This window comes from Coenobita brevimanus, chromosome 66 (genome assembly GCF_032717465.1).
Source record: "Coenobita brevimanus isolate Jiangsu-jjx chromosome 66, ASM3271746v2, whole genome shotgun sequence".
In the NCBI taxonomy this organism is placed as follows: domain Eukaryota; kingdom Metazoa; phylum Arthropoda; class Malacostraca; order Decapoda; family Coenobitidae; genus Coenobita; species Coenobita brevimanus.
This window is the reverse complement of record NC_137019.1, coordinates 1,246,194-1,266,136: the sequence shown is the minus strand read 5'-3', so window position 1 is coordinate 1,266,136 and position 19,943 is coordinate 1,246,194. Positions and strand designations below refer to the sequence as shown.

Genomic DNA, 19,943 nt, shown 5'->3' with positions numbered 1-19,943 from the left:
ATACTACAGAAAACAACCAATTCAAACTTTCCTAACAATACTAGTAAAAATTTGTCCTTTAAATTATAATAATATGAAAAGTAAACAAACTTACTTAACAACAACAGTATACTTGTTCTCAGATGCCCACACAAGAGGCGTCCACCCTCCTTCATCCTGCATATTCACAGCATGCCTGGTCAACCTCCCTGAGTCCAAAATGTGCTGACAAGCATTTAAGTTGCCACACTTTGCTGCCAAGTGAAGACATGTCATGCCATCCTGAGTCTGGAACAATAAATATGAACACATGATCACATCTTTATTCAGAAATACACAGAAAGTTGTACTAAAAATCTATTGTTATACTGAGACAGAACACTGCATAACTGAATCTTTATGGAATCAGTAAGCCAAAAATTTAGCCACATAATCCAAAACCTTATCACAGTAATCTTTCCCTAATTAAGCTTACTTCAAGAAGGAATATTCAGCCACATAATCCAAAAACCTAATCACAGTAATTCTTGACTGATGGGCTTACTTAAGGGACAGAACAAAAAAGAATATGTTACATGCACCAGTAACTCAAAGACATCTCACTTTAACCAAGTAATACAGCACTCATATAGCTAAATATTCTCACACCAATTCAGTCTACTTCCTTCCTCCAAGAGTTAACTAGAATTCTCAGCCCTACTGTACAGATACCTCCACTTCTAACAAGTGCAGCGGGTGGTGTGTTTGGTGAAATGTGACACCACTGTGTTTGTTTACATTGTATTAATAGAAAGTGAATGGGCAGACCCGGCAGAGCTACCCCTCCGCTACAGTATCTAGTACCCACAGAAACAATGTTCTATCAAGTCATACTCTGTCTGCAAATCCAAGTGTTCACCACGTATGTATTGTGGAAGGTAGAGAGAAAAACCAATAGTAATGCCACTGGATCCCACTGTTTCTCTGACAGGAGATGACTGTGAAGGGAGGTGGAACGGAGGAGAGGGGGGACAGGTGGTAGGGGCGCATGTATTGAAACTTTGTCGTGTTTCGTTTTGAAAGATGAAGGGTGTGATTATACAGATATTCTGAGGTGATCTCTAACTCCATATGCAATAACGTATATTGGATGAATGTAAGAGTCTTAATGTTCGTCATACAAAGTGGTGAACAACTGTAGTTGAGCATAAATGTTAGGTGTGATGTTTGGTGTCTTGAAACGTGGTTCACCTGAGTCTAGTGAGTGTGCGACTCAACTGCTGTAACATTTTTGTGGCTGAACCGAGGTGGCCATAAATGATTTATGATTAAGCATGTGACACAATGGTCATGCCATGTTATGCATCATCCAGTCTGTTTTACTGTGAGGAAAAACAGTCATTATATTCTCAAACCATGATTTACCTGGATGGTAAAACCCAACAACCACGCTTCGGAAAAATACCCCCAGCTTTTGAAGCTATCCCATGTCATCCTGTACATTTACACAAGGTCGTTGATAAGGCTGCAATCTTGTTGTAGTGATACGATATGATAAGGAAGTCAATATCAGGTCTCATTACCCATTAAACGAGGAAGGGCTGGAGTTTTGTGTGTGAGTGTGGGTGAAAGAGAGACAGAGACAGAGACAGACAGATAGACAGACAGACAGACTGGTGCATTCATGGTGTCATTACAAGTTGCTACAATATGATATAATAACAGACCCAGTGAAGGATAAGGGTCCATGTCTCTGTAACAGTGAGTACTGGCCCGATACAATCCTTGCAGTTTCATTGACAGATGTGGACACATTGTATATCAATCGTAGGACAAAGGGAAGCAGAACCTAAAATATCATGATGTTTAATGCGCTGGGGACTTTGATGGTGGTGATTGTGGATGGGAAGTGAAAAGTCATTGTGGTATTGTTGTTTTGAGCCATCATACGAGATTCATAATAACAAGTTCGACAATAGATTTTGATATTATGGATATCTGTGATGCTGTGTCCCATGATGCTGAACACTGAAAACGATACATTCCCAAGGCAGTTAGAAATAGATTAGAATATTTGGTGGGTAAGGGGGTATACTTGAAGAGAGGTTGGTCAGTGGGGTGGGGTATTAGGAGAGGAAGGAAGTGTTACAGGAATAGAGAGGGTGGGAGGGCTTGACCACCCTGCTTGGTGGTAAGGTGTGTGTGGAAGTGTACTGTTGTGGAGTAGGAGCAAGTGAGGAGGTGGGCAGGTGGGAGTGGGGTCATCACCAACATATGTGCTGTTTGGTGTTGGTATGGGGAATATTGCTCCCTCTGCATTAATAGTGTGTGAGTGTAGACACACGATTAAATAGTATAACGCGTTTGGAGCTAAGAAGGGCCTGAATGTGTAATACTTGTATGAAAACTAATGTATGAATGTTCTGAAAAGAATATAATGAATGATGATCAATGTTTGTGGATTGAACATCCGTAACACCATTATGTCAATTATTATAATACAAGATATGCATTCATCATGCAAATACAGTACCGTACCTCATCACCTCCGCGTGATCCATCAGTATGATGAGTGCACAACATTTCAGCACAATAAGCCAATAGCTGTCCAACAATCAAAGTAGCTATAATCCTATGCAACAGAACATCTACTTATACCATGGTATGAGAATATAATGACTTTTTCCGCACAATAAAACAGACTAGATGATGCACAACATGGCATGACTGTTGTGTCACATGCTTAATCATAATCATTTATGGCCACCTTGGTTCAGCCACAAAAATGTTACAGCAATTGAGTTGCACACTCACTAGACTCAGATGAACCACATTTCGAGACACCAGACATCACACCTTCTAACATTTACGTTCAGCTACAGTTGTTCACCACATTGTATGACGAACATTAAGACTCTTACATTCATCCAGTATAAGTTATTGCATACGGAGTTAGAGATCACCTCAGAAATCTGTATAATCACACCCTCCATCTTTCAAAACGAAACACGACAAAGTTTCGATACATGCGCCCCTACCACCTGTCCTCCTTCCCTTCCATTCCACCTCCTTTCACAGTCATCTCCTGTCAGAGTAGCAATGGGATCCAATGGCATTATTGTTTGTTTTCCTCTCTACCTTCCACTATACATACATGGCAAACACTTGGATTTGCAGACAGAGTATGACTTCATAGAACATTGTTTTTGTCGGTACTAGACACTGTAGCGGAGGGGAAGCTCTGCCGGGTCTGCCCATTCACTTACTACGATGTAAACAAACACAGTGGTGCCACATTTAACCAAACGCACCACCCGCTGTACTCGTTAGAAGTGGAAGTAACTGTACATAAATGATTTACTCTACAAGTATCTCCCTCAGCCTATAACCAACATCAAATACCCAACAGAAACAGTAAACACATGCCTAAGACTTGCACCCTTGAAGGTGCAACCATTTTTTTAACAAAATAAAACAAAATCCATCTATCTATCTATTGCCAGATGCCATCATCCCGTAAGAGGTGGCCACAAACTAACCGCCTCCATGTTGCCCAGTGTCCTACCATTTCACTACCCTGCTCCCAGCTCACACACACACACACACACACACACACACACACACACACACACACACACACACACACACACTAAAATGCAAAGTTAAATACATGGATAAATGAAAAAAATTACACCAGATAGCACCATACAATTTCTAATGATGGTCAGGGGTAGATTAACTGCGAAGCTGATTAGGCTCCAGTCAAAGGTTCCTACTCTTGAAAGGGTACTTTTTATTAGAAAAAGAACATAAAAATAGAAAATGAATAATAAAAAATAGAAACTTAAATATATAAATAAATGGATAAATGATGAAAATTACAGCAGCTGACATCATACAAGATCCAATGATGGTTAATAAAATTTTCATATGGAGGCCCTACACTTGGTAGGGGACCCCATATCTACTTTAGCCTAGGGCCCCCATTGAGGCTAATCTGGCACTGCCTACAGTATAACCTTAAGTCTTAAATGTAATACGTCCAGCATCTCTAAATGAACGGATACTGGTTTCAGCTTTCTCTTGTTCAACTTTCATTGGGAAGAATAATTTCATGGATCTCAGCTTCTCATTCTTTATCTCTACATAAGAGAAATCCACAAAGACTTTCTCAAGACTCTACAAATGCCTGGTTGTGTCTTGTAGAGGGGTTTCAAACCCTCTCCAAACTACAAATTTTTCAGGTTGCAGAGGCAGAAAAAGAACTTTAGATGTTTCTACTGACTTACATAGGTACTCCACATTCTTTTTCTGTTTTGCATCAAGGGCTTTATAATACCAGTCACCTTTGCTTCTTCAGCCACCTTTCTCCACTTCCTTGAAACATTTACCTCTCTCTTCTATCACTGCATTGAGGTATCTTCACTCATGGATACAGACGAAGTAAATGACCTTACTTTCAGTATCTAGAGAACATGGCCTATCTACCTACCTTTGCCATGAGAGAAGCTCCTGCTTGTACTAAATAGTGGACGATGTTATTCTGGTCCTTAGTGATGGCAACCATAAGTGGCGTCATGAGCTGCGTGTCTGTCATATCAATGGTGGCACCTGACAATATCAACACATGTAGGGCTGCCAGACTTCCATATGCAGCTGCAACATGCAGCCCTGTCTGGTTTCCATATTCTTTGACCTTCACATTGGGACTCAACCCATTAACTGGAAGAAGAAAAAAAAAAAAAAGTTAAGCTATACACTATGTCACTTAAATATATCATCCATCCATCCATCCACATCCATCCATCATTATCCATTCATCCATCCATCATCCTGCCCAACTAGCACCACAGGAACAATAAGCCCTAACTATCCCTCAGATGCAAACCCTTGTGAGCCCCTACCAACTGAATTGCGCCAACACACTAGACAACCAGATGTCAATTACAGTAATCCCTCATTTATCCGGACCTAACAGAGCCAAAGGCATGTCCAGGTAGTGGCAATTACTGGATAATGATCACTAATCCCCTACCATACCTAGACCCTACCTATACCCAACCTCCAACCTAGACCTAACCTATTTGTACAGTATCTATGCTTAAATGGGCAGTGTTTTCTGGTCATTCTGGGATATATAGATGTCAAAACACATAAAGAAATATCCAAAGTAATGCTAAACACCAAGAAACCCATTCAGAAAAAAACACTGAGAACCAAAAAACACTCTACCTAAACAGTACCGTATGTACAGTACCCTTCCTTATTTTGGCAGTGTTTTCCAGTCATTCTCCCATATTTTGACATCAAAGCATACATAGGATTATCCAAAACAATTTCCAACACCAACAAAACCATGAAAAAAAAAAAAAAAAAAAAAAAAAAATGAAAACCAAAAAACATTCTACCTATACACCAATGTATATACAGTACCCCTCCTAATTTTGGCATTGTTTTTAGGCCACTCTGCCATATTTGGACATCAAAACACACATAGGATAATCCAAAGTAATGCTAAACACCAAGAAAACCATGAAAAAAAAAAAAACACTGAAAACCAAAAAACACCCAACCTACACCCTACTGTATGTACAGTACCCCTCCTAATTTTGGTATTGTTTTCCAGACATTCTGCCATACTGAGACATCAAAACATACACAGGATTATCCATATTAATGCTAAACATCAACAAAACCATGAAAAAAAAATAATGAAAAGCAAAAAAATGCCCAATGTATACACACTACTGCATGTACAGTACCCCTCCTAACACTGGCTCTGTTTTCCTGTCATTCTGCCATTTTGAGACATCAAAACATACACAGGATTATCCATATTAAATGCAAGATATCAAGAAAACAATGCATAAACAACAAAAATCCACAAAAAAACTGAAAAAGGTTTGAAAACCTGTTGGCTGTGATAAGTGATTGCTCCTAGGGCTCAAAAAAAATTTCCATGGCCAAATATGCCACCGGAAATTGGTTATATTGGCATAAATGGTATACCACCATCTTCGATGGTGTTTATAAGATAAGCTAATAAACACACACAAAACTTTTAAGTAAAAGACAGAAATGCAGCAAGAATAAAGTGTTCAGGAGTAAAACTTACCCTCATATAACTTCCCACCATCCTAGTGCAAAATTTTGCCAGCACCTTCCAAGAGTTAAGCACATGTCTAGATGCAGAATTTCACTGACTTTCCCGCGGCAACTTCGGAATTTTGATACGACCAAAAGCAGTCAAATAAATCTCAAAAAACTTTGAAAACTCATGAGTCAGTGTTATCATCATGGAGGAGGGTACAGACTGAGGGAGTGAGGGGGAGCCGGGAGGGTATGAAGGAGGGATAGGAGTGTGGAGAAGCGAGGAGTGTGTGTCAACAGGCAGACAGGCACTTTTACCGTACATTTACTCGTGGTTGTGGTCTGTTTAAAGGGGTATCACACGGTACCTGAAATCATGGTTTGCCAAAGAAATCGTGGTAACCGCCCAAGAAACCATGGCAGCCGCCGAGGATTTCATCGGCAAAACTGGATTCGGCTCAAATTCAATCCTGCCGACAAAACCAGGAACAAAACGTATTCTCTGATAGCAGAGCGAGCTGAATGGAGAATTGGAGGCTATACTGCAGTATTTTGTTTAATTTTTTTAAAGTTATAACTCCCTCCTAGAGTGCTTGTTATTTTCCATTATATATATTATTAAAAATGAAAGCTTAAATAACATTTTATATCGTGCACAGGTGAAATAACAATGTCGATAACTCAGTGGTTTACACTGGGGAGTGGATACAGCACACCACACTGGGTGAAAGCGTATTGTATGTATCTCTCCGTTCATTCAACACTGCAGATACGATGGCATCTAGGCAGATAGTATGGAAAAGGACTGCTGAAACTGCCCTCATTGAAAATATAAGGCCACTCCCTTGTCACAAGAGCCGCCTTCTCATGGTTTTGGCCGTCGCCGCTTCTTTCTTCTCAAGTGCCACCACTGCAAGAGCCAATGCAGCAATCACTCTCCCCTCAGTGAATGAAGAAAAAGTCATGTTGCGTCTGATACATGTGGCTCGTGTGAGACGGTGGGACAGACTCCGGTATGCTTTTTGCCGAGGAACATGTGTGATAGGGTTTGTGCCTGGTTCCCACAAACCATAGGCCAGGTTGGAAGAAAATGGGTATTGGCAGTGAAATGGACCACGCAATTTTCCACAACATTCAAGGCTCTGGAATCCAGATTAAAATGCTTACGTTCTTTCCATCCTTAACCCCTTCAACCAAAACACACCTTCCTTATTTAATTCTGATTACAAAACAGATTATCTGATGCAGTTTAGGGGATATCTCTTGAAGTGAAGTTGTAAAGAACACTATAACCTACCACACTTTCTAAAGTTTCTCCCAAGCTCATTAACACTGTCTGCTGGCAGCAAAAATGTAATGAAAAATACATCATGAGACAAAGAATTAATGAAATAAAGTAAATTGGACAACAACCTACCAATATCAATTTCACACAGACAGAGCCACCATACTTGAACTAAGTTTATATGCTCCCACATCAACTAGCAGTAATATTAATCAAACATTACAGACTTGATATTTACCTAAAATATGAAGCAATTTCTCCAGATCATTCTGTTTACATGCCCAGTACATTGCTTTGGCTGATGGTCTGGAAAGGAAGTGTTGATCGATCAGGCATAAATAAGAGATCATTACCCATTTATTTACTTACAAAACATACAAGATCCACCTCTTGCTTGGTATATTTAGTATTTTTAATGCTTAATGCATTCATAAAATGAATTACATTAATACTGTACAAGGCTTCAAATTAAATGATATTCATTTCATTGATATTCATGTTTCATTATAGTTTCATGATAATCAACGCAAATGTATCTAGTAAAAGGCAAAGTGAAATATCTGTTTCCCCCACCCACCCCTACATAACTACTATTCTTAAATAACAAACATGAAAAAACACCAAGTTAAAAGGCTAGCCCAAGCAAATATTAAAAAATGTCATACAAAATATATGTATGCCACACGAAATTAAATTACCATACTAACACCATAACCCTTTTTCTCACATTTGTTTGCAGTGGGAGAACTTATACTGTACAAGAGCTCTGTGATCAAACTGGGAATGTAAAATGGATGAAAAAAGGTAGCCAAAAGTACTGTCTCCCCCTCCTTTTGTGAGACAAAAGGGAAGTGGCTGCTTGAAGTAAAAAAATGGAATTACCGTAACATGATGCATGCAGAAAGGTTTCAAACCTTCAACTCCTGCCTTTTTTAACTGCCTTTTATGAAATGCACGAAGGAGATGAACAGCAATTTTTTTCCTCTCTAACACAAAGGATTAATGGAGAAAAAAAAAAAAAGGGGGGGGGGAGGCAAACTAGAATCCAAACACACTTATCATTATCTCAACATAACCAGGGAACCCACTTGTTATTCAATGTCTTGCCAAGGTTGATTGAGCGGATGGCATCACGGAGTCTATCTCTAGCTGGACCCAGAGGTAGATTATTTGCAGATATCACATGGCCGGTTTTCAACTCTAGAGTAGGTTCTTCTTCTGGCAAAATCCCTGATCCAGGGGCATCTTCTTCAAGGGTTTCACCTTGCTTGGTCCACGTCATGCGTGCAGATGATCTGACAATAACCAAAATGTGAGAAAAATAAATTTCATGTCCAACTATATTTCATCACTGTGAAGCTTAAAACAAATAATACATAATAAATGCAACCTACATACCAGTTCAATATCAATGTACAGTACACAACCAAACTATCATACTGTATCATTTATAAAGGTTCCAACATGCTTGCATGTGTCAGCCCTGGTCACCTAATGGTGGCTCTCCATGCTGCTCGATCTCTGGGAGCCTTCCCATTCAGTCCCTTTTCCCTGAGGTCAAAGTTTATGACCTCATTCCAGGTCTTTTTCGGTCTGCCTCTTATAACTCTACTCTTGACATTCAAACCTCTCACCTTCCTTACCCAACTGTCATCCTCCATCCTCTAACATGCCCAAACCACCTCAATCTACCCCTCCTCACCATATCACCAATACATTCACGTCCTCTCAAGTCTTCAATTGCAATCCTAGCCCCCCAGGCCTTGCACTGAAGGATGTACTACATATTCATCTAATAACATCATTTTTGTACATTTGAGCCTATAAATATCCTCTTCCTTTACTGCCCAGGTCTCACTATCGTACAGTATAACATGCCTAACACACGCCACATACAAGGATCTCTTAGCATGGAGGGAGAGCCCTCTCAATTTTTGGAGAAGCAAAAGCTCCCTGAACTTCCTCCAACCACTCCTTACCTTAGCCACAGTGCTAGCTCTACTTCCACCTCCAGCAGATAACATGCCCTTCAAATACCAAAATACCTCCACACACTCAAGAGACTCTCCAGCAAGATCAATCCTTTCATGCCTCTCAATTTCTACATGCTCTCCCCAACACACTACACACAAACAATATCAACATTACAGTAATCCCTCCAAGATCCGATGTAATAGAGCCAAAGGTATGTCCGGGACTTGGGTTTGTCTGGGAACTGGGAAAATGTCCCCTGGACATGTAGTTATGTACCCTAACCCAACCTAACTTTGAAAACCACATAACTACCTGCACAGCACCTATTTAAGACCCTAATCACACAAATAAGGGACAGAAACCATGAAATAAATGAAAAGGAACCAGAGAACGAGAAATCAGAAGTGAGTATGGAAAATATTTAGCAGGGTATAGGGTACTTACGACCCGTCTGTGGCCGCCACGAAGATTAACCCACCTCCTCTATGGCTCTGAGAGTGGTGAAGTGCACTTGAAGCACATACAGTAATCCTATGTTGTGTTGCACTTAATCCTTTGCACTGTGAATTATACCGTAATTGTTTAACACTGCACATTCTGTTCTTACTTGCGCCACGCCAGATGCAACACGCCAGTGTTGCACTCTGCACTTAATCCTTTGCACTCTGACTTATAATTTCTTAACACTGCACAAAACTGTAGATTCCCATGTGGTCTAGTGGCAACATATTGCAGTTTATTCACTGTTCATTCACAAAAACGAGCCATGGGCAGCCATGGCGACGAGTGTGCAGTCACGACGGTAGGTAGGCGGGAACTGGGGAGGAATGCAGGGGTGCTCTAAGTCATCAGGGTAACTACGCAGAAAAACACAGCTGTTAGTCACCAAACAGCAAATTTAAAGTAGGGATGAACACATATCGGCTTTTTTTTTTTTTTTTTTTTTTCTTCGTTTTCTGGCCATTTCTGATGTCCAAAGACCCATGCCCACAATGTCCGGGACTTGATGTGTCCGGGTCTTAAAGGGATTACAGTATTTTACAACCTATCTCACCACTACATCTCTTATGCACCCACTATCACAAATGCTGCACAACACAGAGTTACTTCCCATACTGTTGTGACAAATTGCACATGGCTACACTCCCTCTGGTCTGAGAGTACCGATGAATCTTAACTAACTAACCGCCACCAGCCCTAGATATAATCACTTTTGTTTTATCTGAAATTACTCTCAAACACATGTCCCATTCCATCTCTCCACTTCCAAAAATTTTCCTCCGCCCTCCCTTTCATTTTCTCCATTCAACACTAATAATCAGCATACAATATCTCCCATGGGAGTCCATTCTGAAGTCACGTGAGAGAGCTTCAGGGACCAACAAACAATAAGGAGCTCAAGACTAACCCCAGAAGAACACCAAAAATCACTGAAAACTTATCACTCAAATCTTCATTCACTCTCACCTGGGTGTGAGCAACCACATGCATAGCCATAACCACTCTAACTAGTCACTCTTCGAGCCCACGTCACCACTTCAGTAGGGACTCCATCAAAGGTCGTTTCCAAATCAACAAAAACAAAGTACAACTCCCTTTTCTTTCCTATACATTTTTCCTGAAGTGGTCAGGCAATGAATATGGCATCAGTGGTTCCCTCTGCCTGGCAACCCAAACTGCATCTCATCAATATTCACTCTTTCCCTTATCATACACCTTCGAGAACTCTCTCCATTACTTTCATTACCTGATCCAAAAGTTTTATGCCTTTGTAATTTCTTCTTGTGGTAGGTGGGGGCACCCACTATCCCACCCACTGACTGTAGTGGTACTCTGTTTTTATGGTAGCTCTACAATGAGTGGCAAGCCAAATGATTTCCTGTAAACCAGGAAAGCATTTACAACACTGGGTGCTAACCTTATAACCAACCAATGTGTTCCCTACGTGACAACAAGTGGGTTGGCGGAGGGTTCGTGCCCCTCCCCAGAAAACAACTAACTAAAAATACAGTACAAACAAGAAGCCTCGGACCAGGACTGACCAAAAGATAACGACTAAGGACTGAACAAAGGACATGGTACGGATAGATAAAGGGAATGTAAGGGGTCCAAATGATGAGATGAAAGAAAGAGAGATTGTCCAGGTATTTAAGGGCGTGAAAGTGGATGTATGTGAATTAACTGAAACTAAATGGTGAGGTGAGAGTGTGAGAGATAAGGAGAATGGATGGGGTATATGTGAAGGGGTAGGTGAGAATGAGAGGGCAAAAGAAGAGTGTGTATTGTTGTAACAGGTGGAAGGAGAATATAACAGAGTATGGATCAGATGGCTCAAGGCTTGTGTGGGTAAGACTGAAAGTTGGACTACAAATGTGGGTGATTGTGTGTGTATGCGCCAAAGCAAGATCATGCAAGTAGAGTGAGAGAAGAGTTCTGGACAAGTGTGGAAGTGTGCATGGAAAAGTTTGAATGGAATCAGAGAGTGTTTTTGATTGGAGATACAAATGGAAAAGTACGGAATGTGAAGGTGGATGGAGTAGTTGGTGAGTGGGATGTGCCAGCAGAGGTGGATGAGAATGGCAGTGCTTTAGTGTACATTTGTGGGGGAGGGGGTTGGTGATAGCCAATACCCTCTTAATGGACAAAATGATCCACAGGTATATGTGGCAAGTGACTGAGAAGGGTGGGTGGTGAATTGAATGAAAGGAAGGCAATGACTGATAATGTGAGTGTGGATGACAGGATGAGAGGGGTGTGTAATGGATGCAAGAGTATATAGAGGATGGGAGAGCGGACTTTCTGACCACCTCTTGGTGGTGGTCAGAATCAAGGTCCAAATGAAATATAGAAATAGAAGAAAGGAAGGATAGGAGGAAGTAGTGCATACAAGGAGGGTGGAAAGGTTACAAGAGGATGGAAAAAAAGCAGAATATACGAGGGAAGTGGAGGAGCGACTGGGTAAACATGGATTGGAGCAGATGGGGGACGTGGAAGGTATGTGCAAGATATTCACAGAATACTGTAAATATGTGCAGCATGTGAGGTGGTGTGTGGGGTGAAGAGAAGACAAAACGGGATGCAGGGAACAGCATGGAGGAATGAAGAGGTGAGAGAGGCTGTGGCAAAAAAGAAGAAAACATGTAGTTAGTGGATGATGAGAAACAGGGGCGTGGAAGAAGTTGAGAGACGGAAGAGAGAGTCATATGTAGAGAGGAAGAGAGAGGTGAAAAGATTAGTAAGAGAGAGTAAGAAGAGGGTGGATGAAAAGGAATTTAAGTGTAAAGTAGAGGAAATGTAAGAAAATGTTCTGAAAAGAGGTAAAGAAGGTTAGACAGGGTGCAAAAGAAGTTGAGTGGGAAGTTAAAGATAAAAATGATAGATTATTAGTGGAAAAGGTAGAAAAGGTGACCAGATGGAGAGAACACTTTAAGGAATTGTTTAACATACAGAATGAAAGTAATGCAAGTGTAAGTAGCTGGGGAATGGCTGGGAGACGAAGGGATGTGAGAAGAGAGGAAGAAATCAGTAGGATGGAAGTTGTGGAAGCAATGAAGAAATTCAAAATGGAGACAGCCTCAGGAACTGATGGTGTGTTTGGTGAAATGCTTAAGCATGGGGGAGATATAGTAGCCGAATGGATGTGGAAATGTGCAGATTGGCCTGGGAGGAAGGTAGAGTCACAGAGGATTGGATGTCAGGTATAATTATTCCCTTGTACAAAGGAAAAGTGGAAAAGGAAGTATGTGGTGAACATAGAGGCATTTGTCTTCTTAGTGTAATAGGAAAAGTATATGGCAGGATACTTATTGACAAGGTTAGGGAAGCAACAGAGGAATTAGCTGGAAAAGAACAGGGAAGTTTTAGGAAGGGAAGAGGTTGTGTAGATCAGATATTAATTCTTAGATTTTTAGTGGAAAAGTTTCTAGAGAAGGAAAGAAGCTGTACGTGGCCTTCATGGATTTGGAGAAAGCATATGACAGGGTGGATAGACAAGGATTGTGGAAAGTATTAAGATTATATGGAGTAGATGGGAAGTTGTTGAATGCTGTGAAGAGTATGCATGAGGGTGCTACGGCTGCAGTGCGTGTGGATAGTGAACTGAGTGAATTTTTCTATTTGAAGTTTGGGTTGAAACAAGCATGTGTCATGTCTCCATGGTTGTTCAATCTGTAGATGGATGGGGTTATAAAAGAGATACAAGATAGGACAGTGGATGTTGGAGTGGCCCTAATGAGAGAGGGCAGTGTTTGGAAACTCCCTGTACTGTTGTTTGCAGATGATACTGTGTTGTTAAGTAAAGATGAAGGGGAGCTGCTAGGCTTGGTGGATGAGTTTGGGAGGGTGTGTAAGAGACGGAATCTAAAAGTGAATGTAGAGAAGAGTAAAGTGATGGTCTTCGAGAGAAGTGAAGTCAGTGAATGTACAGTGAGATTGGATGAGGAGGAAATGGAAAATGTGAGTGCATTTAAGTACTTGGGTAGTGTGATGAGTAAGGATGGAAGTTTAAAGGGTGAAGTGCTTGAAAGGGTACAACAAGGAAGAAAGGGTGCTGGTTCCCTGAAAGCTGTGATAAGAAAAATGGAAGTGAGCATGGAAGTGAAAAAGTTACTACATGACAGTATTGTGATACCAATGCTAATGTATGGAAGTGAATCTTGAACCTTGCTGGAGGGACAGAAGTCAAGAGTGAGAGCAGTGGAAATGAGTTATTTGAAAGGAGCATGTGGAGTTGTGGTGTGAATGTGATAGGAAGCGTTAGGAGAAACACATTGTGGTGGTTTGGGAATGTGGAGAGGATGGAGAGCGAGAGACTGACGAGAAGAGTGTATGTGTGTGAGGTGGAGGAGGGGAGAAGGAGGGGGAGGTCAAGGATGAGATGGAGGGATGGAGTGGAGAGGTATATGAGAGGGGGGTGTGAGCTGGGAGTGGGCCAGTGAAGTGGTGGGGGACAGGGCAACATGGAGTCGATTTCTTTGTGGCCACCCCTTACGGGATTAGGGCATCTGGCAATAGACTGATAGAGCTAGAGTTGACAGCTCGGAGGGGAGGGGAGGGGGGAAGGGAGGTTAGGTGAGGGGAGGGGGGAAGGGAGGTTAGGTGAGGGGAGGGGGGAAGGGAGGTTAGGTGAGGGGAGGGGGGAAGGGAGGTTAGGTGAGGGGAGGGGAGGAAAGGGGAGGAGAGAAGAGGGGAGGGAGGGGATGGAGGTATGGGGAGGGGAGAGGAGAGGAGGATAATTTGTACTATTTATCACATTTTTATTGAGGGGGTTCATGACCATTTTCCCTAGGAAGAGGAGATTGGAGGTATGGGGAGAGGAGAGGAGGGGAGGATAATTTTGACTATTTATCATATTTATTTGGGGGGTTTGTCACCATTTTATTTTTTTCTAAGCATATTACAATGGTTTATAACATCTGTACACACACACAAAAATTGATTTTGGTGATTTTTGTATGTATTTTTGTGAAGAAAACAGGTGCAAGTGGCGTATTTTCTTTCTTGCCGGGGCCGTGATGGGTAACAATTATCAACTTTGAAGGGCCATAGCTCGGTAACTATTGGGTCTAGGAGGGTGGGGTTTGCGTTTTCGGGTGTGTAAATTCAAGCTCTATAAATCTGGCATAAAACTTTTAACCTTTGACATAATTGAAATAAAGGCCTGTTTTTGCATCTTGGGGGGTAGTCAAGATTGGAGAACTGCGTACCCTAGGGGGTTAAAAGAGAAGTCCTTGGGTTGAAGAGGCTAAAGAAAAATACACCCAAAGTGAATACTCAGAAATACACACTCCTTCCTCTCTTGGTGCTGTTTGAGATAAACAACAGGTTTCCTGCTAAGCTTCATTTCCAGCTGCACCTCCCGGGAGCCATCAGCAGCACCACAGTGTGGACAGAGGGTGGCACCACCGAGCACCAATGCACACAGCTTGTGGTAGTAGTGACGAGCACCCACGGAGTCCCACGAACATTCATAGAATACACCCTGAGAAATATGGAACCAATTAGAAATGACAGCTTATTTCTTCCATGGGTGATATGACTTTATCAAGCAGAACTAGTAACAATAAACTTCCTAGACCTTGATGTGCTGGACAAATGAAACTGAACCAAACCAAATTTTCAATGCTGGAGTTCAATTCTATTTCCACATCAATTTAAGCAGCCTAAAACAAACCCTGTCAAAACAGAAGAATACAGTCACAAAGCACTGTAGTACATTTTATCCATCCATCCATCCATCATCCAATCCTACATTGCCCCATGAGGAGTGTAGGAGACTGGGGCTAGGCAGATGGTCCCGACATTTAAGATGAGAGTGACGAGCCTCACTCATCCCTGAGTGGCATTACACGAGCAATCAACCCCAACCACCCCTTGGATATAAACCTTCACCGGCTCAATTTGACAGGAGTGCAATAATTACCCACTAAACCACCAGGCGCCAAAATTTGGTTATATGGTTACCACCCAGCATAGTAAATGGTTTCCTGGTGTTCAGGAAACCATTTGGCTTGTCACTCAGTGCAGAGTCACCCACAGGCAGAAGGAAGAGGAAAGAATGAAGGAAAGAAAGACAGAAGAGGGAGTGTAAAGTCATCCGTAGGCAAAAGGACAAGGAAAGAATGACGGAAAGAAAGACAGAAGAGGATGGAAGGAAAGAAGGATGGAGGAGAGGAAAGGGCAGACACCCAACAGCAGCACTACATCGAGTGAGTGGATGGTGACTGCCCCCACCCACCACTAAGTATATTTTATAATTATAAATATTATCCCAACATGATGAAATGATAGTTCATTACAGTCCTGGAAATATAACGAACATGATAAGCATATTGTACTACTGGATGAGGTACTGGAAGATAAAAGAAATATGGGAGGGATGTAAACAAGAAAGTTCATCAACATCACAGCTATCAGCCTGCAAAACTGTCAGCTGGCATAAATGTGAGAGCAATGGTTGAAATAGCTTATTATTTTCCTGTGTGTACTACAAAGGAACAAATAACTCCAGCAGTCACTTTGGGCTACTTCAAGTACTGCTGCATCCATTCCAATGCATTAGGTCATACCATCCATGTTCAGAATTAATCAGCAATTTACTCCTGCACTCCAGTAATGTATTTCTTGACATATTCCTGCTACCTTCAGACAATTTTATTCAGCTTGGGACAGACTTGTCAAACTGGAAGGTTCTGATATAGCCTTCACTAATGCATTCAACACTGGAGGTGTGTTGTATGTCGAGTAAAAGTGCCTGGTGGCAGAAAAAATAAAATAAGAAATTGCATCACTGGATTCAGTGGGTTAAAGTCCATTTTGTCAGTTCAGGCCCAGTCAGGTCAATTTTGGCCTATTAAGGTCAGCCCTGGTCCGGTGAGACCAGCTCACATCATTCATAATCATTCTTGGTCAGTCATATCAATGCAGAGTCATTCATATTAGGTTCTTTCAAAACCTGCTAAGTTCACTAACATTCATCAATGCCACTTCAGGTTCAGTCAGGCCCATCACACTGATTTCAGATCAGTCGGATCACTTCAAGTTGGCTCAGGGCAAGTCAAGTCCAATTGGGTCTTTCACAACCACACAGTTCAAATTCATTCTGGGTCATTCAAAACCCAGTGAGATCCACACAAGGTCTTCACATCCAGACAGGCCCAAGCTGACCAATTAGGAACCAGTTCCATCCATTCATGTCAACTTATATCTATTCTGGTATTTCTAGTTTACTTCAGCTATGTTCAGACCTATGTAGATAAATTCAAATACTGTGTATATAACCCCTTCACCACGATGATGTTTATACGTTGTCATAACCCTCCAGCGCATGTACACTGTGACGCCTCTGTGTCGTTATATATAACCGCCAGCAAAGGAGACAGAAGAGGGTTTAGTTTATTATGCTAGGGCCTTTCATATTCACTCGTCTATGTTACTGAGGATAAAATAAGCTCCATCCACTTTTTTTTTTCGGCCAATTCCAATATATATGGGAGGGCACATGATTGACGGCGTAGTGGACAGTAACTCTGCATCTCGCCAGGGTCAGTCTTGGCTGTGTGTCATAGGAGAGTGTATTGTTGCTCCCTCAACAATGACTTGTGGCCGAATCACAGAGTATTCTTGAGGAATCTCGCGATTCCTTGAGTGATAGGATTATCAGCCGTCAGCTCAAGACTCAGATATTGATGACTTGTTGAGTCAAGAACTTGAGAGTGATGAATTTGATGATATTCATGAAAAAGATATCGAAGGTGTCTGGCAGTTGATAAGCGACATACAGTATTTGCTGACACACATCCCAACCACGTGCCTGAATTTACGACTGATTTTTTCAGGCTGAACCCAGCAATCAGTGAATTGCAAATTGTGTCGCCTTTGGACTCATTCAAGCTATTTTTTGATGTAGATGTGGTGAAGCAAATTTGTGAGAGGACAAATCAGAAAGCAAATAAATTTTTCAGTGAACACCCACAGAAAAAGGGTAAACAGCATTCTTTGGTGTCCAGTTTCAGAAAGTGACATGTACACTTTTATTAGCCTTTTGTTTCCCATGGGAATAACATTTACATGTACTGGAGCAGAAGTATGTTGTACACTATCATCAGTGGCACAGCCACGATAAACCACAGCCTGGGCCAAGCAAGGGTGAGAAGGCCAAGGAAATGTAGGTCTAGATTTGAGTTCAGAGGAAACATTTCTATTAGGTAAGTACCGTACATTGAATTAATTCGAATACATATAATCTTTCACTGCACTGTAATTTTGAGGATAAACCTACTCAAAAATATTTTTCTATTTATATTATTTTTATTACAAGCACAACAGTGGTAGATGGTGGCGACCATCATCCACTCACTTGATATAGTGCTGCCTACTTCTTCCTGTCATTCATTTTCCGTGCCTGCCCTCCTCTCTTCTTATCTCTCCCATCTTTCCTGTCACTTCTTATTGCTTTTCTTATTGCGAAGGAGTTAAGGAAATTTTGGTCATTTCACATCACTTCAGGGTCATTATGTCAGTGGATGTCAATACTGATCTATTTCAGTTGTGCCTACGAATGTGTGCCAAAAATCAGTGTGAGTAGTAAGTTTCTGACATTTCATGTTTTTTATTTCTTTCCAGTACCTTACTCCACTCTTTCATGACCATGTGTGTGTGTGTGTGTGTGTGTGTGTGTGTGTGTGTAACTCACCGGGCCGGTTAGGATTATGTGATGGTTGTGATCATCAGCTTTTTACCCAACAAGAAGAGAGCTGAGAGCTCACACAGTCATATCTAAGGGCAAAGCCTTGACCTTCACACACACATACACCCATCCTCTTGCCCACCTGCTTCATCAGTTAGACTTTTCGCATCCCGAGAAAGGTGCGAACACCAGTCTTGGCAGGTGCTAGATGACCCGGCAAGCAGTGTGTGTGTGTGTGTGTGTGTGTGTGTGTGTGTGTGTGTGTGTGTGTGTGTGTGTGTGTGTGTGTGTGTGTGTGTGTGTGTAATTCACCGGGTCGGTCAGGATCACCTGATGGACGTGATGGTCAGCTTTTTACCCCCCGGAAGGGAGCTGAGAGCTCATATAGTCCGATCTAAGGGCAAGGCTGTGACCTTTACACACACACACCCATCCCCTTGCTCAAGGGGGACAGTAACCACTCACTTCATCAGTGAAACTTTTCGCAACCAGAGCGAGGCGCGAACTCCCGTCCACCAGTTGGCAAGCGAGAACGTTACCACTGCACCAGCGAGAGGTGTGTGTGTGTGTGTGTGTGTGTGTGTGTGTGTGTGTGTGTGTGTGTGTGTGTGTGTGTGTGTGTGTGTACACACACATGCACATGTGCATGTTTATAATTCTTCCTACAACTAAATAAGGTAAGGCTGTGCACAGATGCTATGAAACATTTCACCACGGTGCTCATCTCCATATGTTAAACCATAGAGTCTGTGACTGGTCATTTGCTCAATATCTTTTGATACAAGTACACTGCATCAGCCAGGTTACCAGTTACCTTCACTAAGTGTTATCCTATGCTAATACAGAGCAGTTTCTTAAACTTTTCAGGGAACTGTTGATAACTCTCTCTCAGATAAGGTAGTGTATATGAAGAGGCAGCTTGCTACATCATGGCAAATGCAGACAGTAAATGGCTGAAGACCAAGAGAGGGCAGAGGTAAAACATGAACACTTAAGGAATTCTAGCTCCTCCAGAGCATAGGTCAACCAGTTGCACTGTCCAAGCCTTCTCCCTTACCATAAGGAAATATTTGATCTTGAGGATTTGTCACGGTCTGGCCCACCACAATGTACCCTGTACCTTATAAGCCAAGGTATGGAAGTGGTTAAAGTCCATCAGACCTTCCCAGGCCATGACTAATTATTTTTGTGCCAAAAATCAGCACTCTCAGTGCCATAGTTTTTTATATATCAATCGGGCCTTTTCAAGACAGTAATGTGAGTGAAGATAGTGGGTAGGATGAGCTGGAATGGGGTGGGTAAGAATCCATGACAGGAGAAATATACCCTACCCTGTGAATATTGGTGCTGTAGATTAGCTGGTGGTCCAGACACTCAACATTATGATGGGCCACAGCAGTGTACAGATCAATACAGTTCAGTTCAGGTCATGTTTATGAGAGCATGTAC

The 19,943-nt window shown here is 41.8% G+C and overlaps 1 protein-coding gene across 1 annotated transcript in view; it reads right to left on the bottom strand.

Moving 5' to 3' along the window:
* The window catches only part of G9a (histone-lysine N-methyltransferase G9a), a 57,873-nt gene that overhangs the window by 20,520 nt on the left and 17,410 nt on the right, over positions 1-19,943 (bottom strand). The window contains exons 5-9 of the mRNA XM_080276778.1: positions 15,094-15,287; positions 8,422-8,628; positions 7,572-7,639; positions 4,451-4,680; positions 95-267 (exon numbers count right to left, since the gene is read on the bottom strand). Of these exons, the coding sequence (XP_080132904.1) occupies positions 95-267; positions 4,451-4,680; positions 7,572-7,639; positions 8,422-8,628; positions 15,094-15,287 (872 nt within the window). The remainder of the gene's footprint in view (positions 1-94; positions 268-4,450; positions 4,681-7,571; positions 7,640-8,421; positions 8,629-15,093; positions 15,288-19,943) is intronic.